General features: G+C 54.1%; 1 protein-coding gene and 1 long non-coding RNA gene across 4 annotated transcripts in view; one reads left to right on the forward strand and one right to left on the reverse strand.

The window, feature by feature from the left end:
* LOC112397310 (uncharacterized) overlaps positions 1 to 5,521 on the reverse strand; it is a 20,842-nt gene extending 15,321 nt beyond the window's left edge. The window contains exons 1-2 of one of the 2 annotated variants that reach the window (XR_003002776.1): positions 5,398 to 5,521; positions 917 to 2,039 (exon numbers count right to left, since the gene is read on the reverse strand). This is a non-coding gene — a long non-coding RNA (uncharacterized LOC112397310). Of the gene's footprint in view, positions 1 to 916; positions 2,188 to 5,397 lie in introns of those variants that run through there. The other variant, XR_003002775.1, reaches the window with a different exon arrangement.
* Positions 24 to 10,531, forward strand: part of HNF1A (HNF1 homeobox A) — a 15,988-nt gene continuing 5,480 nt past the window's right edge. Inside the window, exons 1-5 of one of the 2 annotated variants that reach the window (XM_024741479.1) lie at positions 24 to 398; positions 6,959 to 7,158; positions 8,575 to 8,761; positions 9,202 to 9,443; positions 10,369 to 10,520. In XM_024741479.1, coding sequence (XP_024597247.1) covers positions 70 to 398; positions 6,959 to 7,158; positions 8,575 to 8,761; positions 9,202 to 9,443; positions 10,369 to 10,520 — 1,110 coding nt within the window. In that variant the 5' untranslated portion in view covers positions 24 to 69. The remainder of the gene's footprint in view (positions 399 to 6,958; positions 7,159 to 8,574; positions 8,762 to 9,201; positions 9,444 to 10,368; positions 10,521 to 10,531) is intronic. The other variant, XM_024741480.1, reaches the window with a different exon arrangement.

Raw genomic sequence — 10,531 nt, forward strand, 5'->3', positions numbered from 1 at the left:
GGGGGGGGGGGGGGGCGGGAGGGGGCAGGCTCAGTGGCCCTGGGCCGCGTGGCCTGCGCTAGTGGAGCCATGGTTTCTAAACTGAGCCAGCTGCAGACGGAGCTCCTGGCGGCCTTGCTCGAGTCAGGCCTGAGCAAAGAGGCGCTGATCCAGGCGTTGGGTGAGCCGGGGCCCTACCTGCTGGCCGGAGACGGTCCCCCGGACAAGGGGGAGTCCTGCGGTGGCGGCGGTCGAGGAGAGCTGTCCGAGTTGCCCAATGGGCTGGGGGAGACGAGGGGCTCCGAGGACGAGACGGACGACGAGGGGGAAGACTTCACGCCGCCCATTCTCAGAGAGCTGGAGAACCTCAGCCCCGAGGAGGCAGCCCACCAGAAAGCCGTGGTGGAGACCCTGCTGCAGTAAGGACCCCTCCCCTGTCCCCAGCTCCCAAGGAGCCCGGAGGGGCCCAGCCTCGACTCCTGACCAGCCCTTGCCAGTCCAGAGTCCCATGGGCTGTAGCCTTTAGGCTGGTTGTCGGCAAGGGGGACAGGGCCCATTAGAGCTTGGAAGCGGGGGTGGGGTGGGGTCCTAGCTCGGAGGTTGGAGCCTTCTGCCCCTGACCCGGCCCTCTGTGGGGTCCCGAGTCTCCATGAGCCAAGGCTTTCAGCCCGGTGCTTGGGAAATGGGGCATGCCCCAGGGGAGCCCCAAGATGGGGACAAAGCAGGAGAGTCCATGATTCTAGTCCCTGGACAACGGGGCTGGGGAAGCAGGGAATTTTTAGCTACCATGCCCATTTCTACTCCCTCAATCCCAACTTCCCTGCTAGGCACCCAGATGCACCAGTGGGGAGGGGGAGCCCAGGCTGGGGTTTTGGGGGCCCCGCTTGGCCTCCCCGGAACTTAAGCATTCAGTCAGCAGAACCCAGGTCTTTCTTACCTGAGGGAAATGGAGCCTTGGGAAGGGAGCTGCTCCCCTTTCTGGCACAGCCTCAGGCCATGCCCCTCACCAGTGGGTACCGTTAGAAGCCTCCCCACTCTGTACCCCACCCACTGGCTGGCTCCCCATCTCCCGGAGAACTGGGTGGGTCTGAGCCCGATGCCTCCCCTCTCCTCAGCAGAGCTGACCTGGTTACTAATTACCCACAGGCTTTATTATTTCTCTTTTGTTTTATAAATTTATAAATGGCAAAAGGCTCTGATAAGGCCTGTGATCATTAACTTGGAGGGCTGGTAGCCTGGGGAAGCCTGAGCCAACCAACTTCGCACAGAGCAGGGGTGGGGGAGGTTGGAGGTGAGGGAAGGGGAACCTGGGGGCTGCAGGGACTGCCCCTCCCCTAAGGCTCTGTAACCTCTATCCTAACAGCCAGGTGGGCACGTGCTGAGGTTTCACAGGTATCATTTTGGGTAGTGTTGAGATGAACTCTGGAGGCACCTGGGGACAACTGCTCCGCAGATGAGGGAACTGAGGCTCTGAGGGGGACGGAGCTGGACTAAGGCCACCCAGCTGGGGCTCCACACCCACTCTCTTTGGTGCCCTCAGTCACCATGACCGGGGCCAGGGGCCAGATGGGGGTGGCTGGGGGTTCTGAGCAAGAGTCCCAAAGACCACCTCTTTTCTGTCCAAGGTCCTGATCCCAGCTTGGGGTTGGGGAGGGCTGGATCCCTGCCTCAGGGAGCTCTCAGGGCCTGCCAGGCCTTTTGAGGGCCTGGGCAGGAGGCAGGGGAGTAGCCAGGGCCCCCTGACTTGGCAGGAAGAGGAGGGCAAAGGGCCCTGCCGCGTTGCAGGGGAGGGGCAGAGTCTGGCATCTCCAGACCCAGGGCGAGGGCAACCCGGACAAGGGTGGGGCAGGGCCAGACCTGCTCAGGGCCCCAGATGGGACTGGGGGCTTTGGGGGGGGAGTGGGGGCAGGGAGTGCCAAAGGCCTTACCTGGCTGGGTGGGGCCTCTTGATCAGCAGCCCCTTTGGTGGGATGATGGGTGGAGGGAAAGGCTTGATCCACAGCACTCGAGCGGGAAGCAGGGGTCAAAGTGCTCCCTGGGGACCAGCAGAGACCTGGAAGCTGAGGGAGAGAGGGGAGACATGGAGGAAGAGACAGGGCGTCAGGGGAGATGGAGAGAGAGGCCTGGAGAAGCAGAGTGGAGCGGACCAGCAGAGCAGGGAGGGAAGAGGGGCTGACACGCAGCTGGGAGAATGGGCTGGGGAGAGAGCAAGGCGCCCCAAGCTGCAAGGAGGCTGGAGTGCTTGCCTCCCGCCCCGATTGGGTTTTCTTTAATGCTAACAGCATGCTATTTACTTTCCATTTAAATTTGAGATGTTGCTATAAATTATCAACCAGCTCCTTGTTCCTGCGGGGTTTATAACTAACTACCCGGGTTACTTATTGTTCAGGTAACAAAAGGGATCTGAAAACGCCCTGAGGGGAAAAAGTGGGGCCTTGAGCCTCAGGGCACAGGCTGCAGAGGGGTGGGGGACCCCCATGAAGGCCTGGCCAGTGGGGGAGGTTGAGGCTGGAAAGGATGGTGAAGAAGCAGGGCTTCCCGTGGAAGCCAAGTGTGACCAAGTGTGACCTTGGGCAAGTCTCTTCTCCTCCTGCCTCCGTTTCCCTACCCGGACAATGAGTACAATTCAAACTCCCTGCCCTGATCCCCTGATCTCTTCCTGAGGGACCTCCCTCCCTCCCTCACTTTCCTCCAGTTACACTACACTTTGCTGATTCCCACCTCAGGGCCTTTGCATGTGTTGTACCTTCTCCCTGAAACCCTCTTTCCAGATCTTCCTATGGTCAATTCCTTCTCCTCTTTTTGCTCAAATGCCACCACAGTCACTCCCTCTTCCACTACTTCCGTTGGCTTTCCCCTGAAACTTATCATTACTTATTATTACCTTATTTGTCTGTTCTCTATCTCCTGCTATGACAACAGCAGCTCTTCCAGAGGCTTGTTCACCACTCAGACCCCTGATATCCACCCCAGTGCTGACACACAGCATGAATGAATGAGGGACTAGGCTTCTCTGAGCCCTGGGGATGTCTGCTGTAATGGCCAAGGGAGTAACACGTTCCCAGGGCTCCTTCCTCAGTGTCCTCCTGGGCCCTCCTGTCCCTGAGCAGCTCAAACTCAATCTTGAGGGTCTCTGGTCCTCTCCATTGGGCAGCACCAAGGCACTGAGACCCAGGAAGACAGTGGCCAAGGTGGGGCAATCTGACATCCCTAACTGGGGCCAGCCTGCCTGGGCTTGAACCCCAGCTCTGCTCAGGCAGGCAATTTCACTTTTCTGAGTCCCAGTGTTCTCTGCAAGGCAGAGCTGATCATAACGCTTACCCACAGGGTAAGCATGTGAGTGCAACGAACAGTTGCTATTATCAGTGGTCCCATTTTACAGATGAGCAAACTAAAGCTCAGAGAGGCAAAGTGACCTGCCCAAAGTAACTCGTACAAAGCAGTAAGGCCAGGACTTGGACCCAGGTCCTCCTAATCCCACACTTTGCACAGCACCCTGAGGTGGCATGCCTGTCCTTGATACATTTATCTTCCTCTTTACCCTCCTGGGTCATTCTTGCTGTTAATGTCACCATCGACCACTTCCACGTAGTGCTCGAGGACTCACGAAGCGCTTACAAGTGCATTAAGCTTGTTTTCTCCTCCTGACAACCTATGAAATATTAGCTCCCTATCACAGTTGAGGAAACTTCCCAGGGCCACCCAGAGAGTGAGTGGCAGAGCTGGGATTCACACTGAGAACTCGGCTCCCCCTCCGGATGAGTGGCCTTCAGGCTGGTCTCCCAGCTCTGAAGCCTTGGATCCACTGAAACCCCACGGGCCAGGGAGCAAGAGGCCCAAAGCCTCGAACCTCTGACTGACCCTAGAACTGGCAGGAGGCGGAAGGAGGGGGTTGTGGGCAGACCTTCACCTTTCCTGGGTCCTCTTCCCTCTGCTGTGGGGCTGGAGGTCCCAGGACTAGGTCACTGCTGCTGCTGCTGATGGTAACAATATTGTTCCACTTACTGAGCACTTACTGTGTGCCTGGCCCTGTCCTCAGCATTTCACTCCTATTAGACACTCATTCAGTTCTCCCAATAGAGAACAGGGAGGCAGGCGTGAATTTCACGCTGTGTTACAGGGGAGATGCGGGCCATGTGCACATTGGGCGCGAGGCCGCAGTGGTGGGATTTGAACCCTGGTTGGTTCGACTTTCAAACCCATTAGAGTGAAAGCAGGAGATGCCTGGAGACCTGGCCTCTTAGTTCTGCGTTGGGGAAAATGTCCTGCAAAGAGCCATGTTCTTGGAGACTGTGCGTGTGTGTGGGGAGGGGGGGAGAGAAAGAGAGCAGAAAACAGAGAGACACAGAGACAGAAGGAGAGAGAGTGAGAGAAACAGAGACAGATAGAGACACATGGGGTCAGAAGAACAGAGATAGACAGTAAATCTTTAGTTTGAGCCAGGAGAGGCCCTGTTGAAGGAAGACTGGGCTCCTTCTCTCTGGAGAACAGACAGAGCGAGGGAGGATCTCTCAGGAGGGTGATGACTGCAGTTGGGGGAGGAGGGAGGCTATCGGGCAGCCCAGCCCCGGAGTCAGATAAACATGTTTGCCACGGAGCACAAGGCTGGACTTTGTCCTGCCCTGCCCTCCCAGCTCTGACTGGCACCCGGGGACCGGGGGAGGTGAGGCTCCTACGAAAGCAGGGAGATAGGGCTTGGGGAGAAGTTGAGGGGTTCAGGAAAGTGAAATATTCTTGAGTCCCAGCGAAGTCACCTTGGACAAGTGTTCACCTTTCTGAGCCTCAGTCTTCTCACCTGTGAAATGGGCATACTTCCTAGGGTTACTGTAAGATTTAAAGGACCAGCCCTTACCTGGCTCACCATAAATACTCAAGAAACATGAATTCTCATGGCTATCATTTCTACACAAATGGGACTTTGCTGGACCGACTGCTGATTAACTATATCTGTCCCCACCTTCCATTCCTCCCTGCCTGTATGGGAACTGCTGATAAAAAAAGGAGGAAGTCAGAGGGCCAAAGTGGATGAAAGGCTCTGTGCCCTCATGGAAGGGCATTGTCAAGGACGCAGGCGAGACTGGTTCTTTGAGAAAAGAGAGAAGGGCCAGGGGAGAAGGCAGTGTGGGGTGGGTTTCAGAGCACTGGGGGGTTTCTTTTCTTTTCTTTTTTTCACAATTCACTTTTAAACATTATATATGCGTATGTAGCATATTATATGATACTAAATTATTGATACATAATTTATGAAGTACAGAAGAATAACAGAGAAAACCCTCCCCTCTCACCCTGTCCCCAGCATCCAATCAGTGACTCCAGTTCATTCTGTATACTTCTGGTATTTCATGTGAACAAAGCAAATACGTAGAAATCTTCTTTTATCCCACTTAAAATTTTACACACATAGCACAACAGACCTACCACACAAACTGTTCCATCTGGGCTTGTACAGAGCTTTCTCAGTGGGTTTTTACGGCTGCATTGTACGGAGGCATGCAATTTGGTTAATCAGCATCCTTTTGCCAGACGCTTAGGTTGTTTCCAATCTTTGGCTGTGGCAAACGACACGGAGATGAATCACTTCCTACACATGCCATTTGTCACATATGCCTCAATTCTAGAAGCAAACTGCTGCATCAAGGCTGTGGGGACACAGGCTTAGGATCACACAGACCTGGGTTTAAATCCCAGCTCTGCCTGTTTCAGCACTGTTGTATCTGACACATGGTTGTAATAGAAGCTCAAGAGAGGATGAAGGGAAGAGAGGAGGGTTGAGACAGAGCAGAAGAGGAAGAGAGAAGAATTTCTATCGTACAGGCAACCTGACCCCTTCCATTCCCCACAGTGAGCGGAGAACAGGAGATTGAGCCACAGGTGGCCTCAGGTCCCCTTGAATCCCTCGAGTGAGAGAACTGAGCCCACAGAGTGGGATTCCGTGCTCAGACACATTTTTCTTACAAGGCCTTGGGATGCCAGCCCCTAACCCCTTCACCTGGGACTCTGTTGAGAAATTAGCCACCCGCCTCAGTGCTGTGGGGAGACTGGTTGCGCCACCATCTAGGGTTTAGTGCAGATTTTCAGGAGGCGTTTTGATGCTATGTGATTTTTATCTGACAGACTGACTTAGAACCAAATCCTTTAAGCTGGGGTGGGACTCTACTGGGCTAACCCTGTGACCTTCGGCAAGAGACACAGTGCTCTGAGCCTCAGTGGCCCTGGATGTAAAGTGGGAGAATCACGTTTCTCTCCTTGTTTTCAGACCCAAATTTTTTTCCAGTAGATCTCTCTCATCTATCCATCCATCCACCCACCCATCCACCCATCCATCTAACATCTACCCATCAACATCCCATCTATCCATCCATCCATCCATCCTCTCACCCACCATCCACCATCAATGCACTGACCATCCCATTACCCACCCATCCATCCATCCATCCATACATCCACTCATTCATTCATGCATTCACCAAGGGCACACTCTATGTCAGGCCTATTTTGGGTGCCGAGAACAAGACAGTTCCTGCCCTCCAGGTGTTTATAGTCTCTCACAGTGGTTAAGACACAGCCACAAATAACATTTCTAGGTAGAATTGTGGGGGGGAATCTTTAAAGTAGGCACAAAGATGAGTACCCTCCCCATCTGGCTTGTGCAGCTTCCCGGGGGAGTCTGTTTTTGCTACATCTGTATCCATGTCTCTGTGTGTCTGTGTTTCGAAACCTTCATCTGTTCCTATGTCTGTGTGGGACTGGTTGGGGCCTGTGTCCACATGTCTGCCATGTGTATGTGTCTGCAAGTCTCTGTCCCCATGTCCTTGTGTCCTGGCATGAGTGCCCATACCTCCTGTCCCTGAGTCTAGGTACAGGCTCCTGGGCTCCACGCCTGCTTCCATCTACCATCCTCACCCCCCGGGTGGACAGGGCTCCCAGCACCCACCCTGGGCTGAGCAGCCTGTCCTCGTCCCCCCGCCTCCCGCCCCAGGGAAGACCCATGGCGTGTGGCGAAGATGGTCAAGTCCTACCTGCAGCAGCACAACATCCCGCAGCGGGAGGTGGTCGACACCACCGGCCTCAACCAATCCCACCTGTCCCAGCACCTCAACAAGGGCACCCCCATGAAGACACAGAAGCGAGCCGCCCTGTACACCTGGTACGTCCGCAAGCAGCGAGAGGTGGCCCAGCGTAAGTAATAACCGACCGCAGCCCTGTCTTCCCGGCAGGGCCTGGGACTACCCGCAGCTCGAGGGTGGGAGCTGGAAGCCTCCCACCCCATTCCTCGGACAGGCAGACTGAGAGGAAGTCGGGAGGATTCAACCAGCATGTATCAGCTGTTCTGCGCAAGGCGCTCTGGGGGAGGGGAGGAGGGTTGGTCTTGGGCATCCTCTTTGGGTGGGTGAACTGGGCCCCTGCCTTCCAAGAGCTCCCTGTGTAGAGGGGAAGCAGGAGAACAAATCATTATGATTCGGTGAGCACTCACCGTGCGCCAGGCCCAGGGCAGGGCACTACAGAAAGCGTTTCCAAGGTTGAGCTGGTGGAGGAGGAGAGAATAATCTCTTCCTCAGGGAGGCAGGGGCATCAGGAAGGATCAACTAGAAGTATGATCTTTTGACTAAGTCTTAAAGTGTGAGTTGAATTTTGACCCATGAAGATGCAGGGATGGGGTTTCAGGCAGAAGGAAGGGCAGTAGAGGCTCCGAGGTGAGGTGTGTGCTTAGGGAACCCGGGCCTCATACCCCACAAAATCCTAAGTGCACTTCCACACTTTTGAGCCTAAGTGTAAAAAAAAAAATGTTTTTGATGTTTCTTTTATAATTATCCAGGTTTTCAAGGTAATACACACTGAATTTATAAAAAAATAGAAGTAAAGATTTTACAATAAAAATTAGGTGTCCTTCTCCTAAGGCAGCCACTGGCATTCCTGGTCTCATACGTAACCTTCCAGGGGTACTGTATGTATATACTGGCTATATACATATTTCCCCTGCTCTTTGAAGGGCTACTAGCTGTTCTGTTATTCGGAGGCGCCATTAACTGGCCTCCTACCAAAGAACCAGCTGAGAAAGTGTCTGGGTCTCTTCTCTCCTGGCTAATACTTATACTTTAAGCTTGATTTTCAAGTCTGCAATGTTGAAAATAGCGCGGAATCTACTCAGGAGATGCAGTTCAAGTTTCTGCTCTACTGTGCGACCCTGGAAAAGTATTTAACCTCCCTGATCCTCAGATGCCTCATCTATAAAACGGGATGGCATATGTGTCAAATGTGAACAAATGCTGATGCTTACCTGGAGCCTTGTATTGAGGACTGTGAGATTATATCCTGGCCCGGTAGCAAAGTACACAGGGGTTGATTAGTGATGTCTCCCTTGGACACAAGTTAGGAAAGGGGTGGTGTGTGTGCTGTGTGTCTGTCATCACTGGATTAGATGATTTCTAAGTTCCAGCTGTAAGCTCCTCTGGCTCAGCATCCTAGGAATGAGAAAGAACCATGGGCATGGTTAGGTGAACCAATTCCAGCATGGTGAACGAGTTCCAGCATGGTGAACCAATGCTGGAAGGTGGGATTGGCCGGTGTTTTGCTAATGGCTCTCTGTGCCCACAGAGTTCACCCACGCAGGGCAGGGTGGGCTGATTGAAGAGCCCACGGGCGATGAGCTACCAACCAAGAAGGGTCGGAGAAACCGTTTCAAATGGGGCCCAGCATCCCAGCAGATCCTGTTCCAGGCCTATGAGAGGCAGAAGAACCCCAGCAAGGAGGAGCGGGAGGCGCTGGTGGAGGAGTGTAACAGGTAGAATGGCTGGTGGTCAGCAGGGCTGGTTTGGTCTGGGCTGGGGGTAGGTGAGGGGGGCTCTGGGTCCTGAGGGAGGCTCCCCAGGTTTTGAGAGCTCCTGCTGTTGGCCCAGGAGTTCTCAGCTCCTGTTCAGTGTCTGACACCTAGCTCCATTCCTGGCACCCACCCCCCACCGACCCAAGCAGCCCTTGAGTGGCTGCTCGTCTCACTCATCCTCACTACAACCCTACACTTACTGGGCTCACTCTATAACTGAAGAGATTAAGAGAGGCTAAGTCACTTGCTCAAGGTTGCACAGCAGACTAGGCTCGGAACCCAGGTCTGCCAGCCTCAGCAAATACTCAGGTAGAGCCCTACTTCTCAGAAGCCTCCCCCCAGCCCCAGCGGAGGGTTCTTCTGTGCCTGATCCAGAGGCTCATGAGTGGCCATTTCTGCAGGGCGGAGTGCATCCAGAGGGGGGTGTCACCCTCACAGGCGCAGGGGCTGGGCTCCAACCTCGTCACAGAGGTGCGCGTCTACAACTGGTTTGCCAATCGGCGCAAGGAAGAAGCCTTTCGGCACAAGCTGGCTATGGACACGTACAGTGGGCCACCACCAGGGCCAGGCCCAGGCCCTGCGCTGCCTGCCCACGGCTCCCCTGGCCTGCCCCCACCGGCCCTCTCCCCTGGTAAGGTCCACGGTGAGTGCCATGTGGGCAGGGGGATTGGGACCGTGGGTAGATGGAATATGGGGGTGGGTGGGAGAGTTGGGGAGCACCACCCCAGTGGCAGCAGCCACCCAAACCTCTTAGCACTTCCTTACAGCTCCAACCCCACTCTATTTGCACTGTTTTATCCACTCCACTCCTCTCCATTCCATTGACCACTCAACTTCGCCCACTGTACTCCATTCCATCCACTCCACCCTCACTTGCTTTCAGTTACTTCAACTCATTCCAGATCAAACCAACTCAATTCATTTCAGCTCAGTTCAATTCAGTTCAACTCATTATAATCTAATTTAATTCATTTAAATTTGGAATAGTTTGATCCAATCCAATTCCCAATTGATTCAGTTTAACTAAATGCATTTCAAGGAAATTCGGTTAATTTTCTATCAGTTCAATTTCAATCCAATTCAATTCAATTCGACTCAATCAAACTCAATTCATTTCTGGTTTGATTCAATGATACTCAGTTTCATTCAACTAATTCCAGTTCATTCTATTCAACTCAAGTTTGCTGTGGTTTAATTTCATTACCGTCAATTCAGTTTGGCCCAGTTGTCTTTTTTTTTTGGCCACACTGCACTGCACGGCATGCGGGATCTTACCCCGACCAGGGATCAAACCCCGTGACCCCTGCAGTGGGAGCGCAGAGTCTTAACCACTGGACTGCCAGGAAAGTCCCTGGCTCAGTTGTCTTTTATTGCGCACCTACTTGTGTTCAAGGAGTTGGAAGCAACCAGCACAGGGCCTGGCAGGAAGTGGACACTCAAGCAAAGTCTGCTGGCTGCATAAAGATGGGGTGGGGGGTCTGCGCAAACCAATGCAGTTTGGAATGATGGGGGCCATGGAGGCGGGCAGGGAAGTGGGGTGCTGAGGCTGGACACTGCTCCCGCTCCAGGAGTGCGCTATGGACAGCCTGCAACCAGTGAGGGGGCGGAAGTGCCCTCAAGCAGTGGTGGTCCCTTGGTGACAGTGTCTGCACCCCTGCATCAAGTGTCCCCCACGGGTCTGGAGCCCAGTCACAGTCTGCTGAGCACAGAAGCCAAATTGGTGAGTGTCCC

This window comes from Neophocaena asiaeorientalis, unplaced genomic scaffold, assembly GCF_003031525.2.
Source record: "Neophocaena asiaeorientalis asiaeorientalis breed wild unplaced genomic scaffold, Neophocaena_asiaeorientalis_V1.1 scaffold648, whole genome shotgun sequence".
NCBI lineage: Eukaryota > Metazoa > Chordata > Mammalia > Artiodactyla > Phocoenidae > Neophocaena > Neophocaena asiaeorientalis.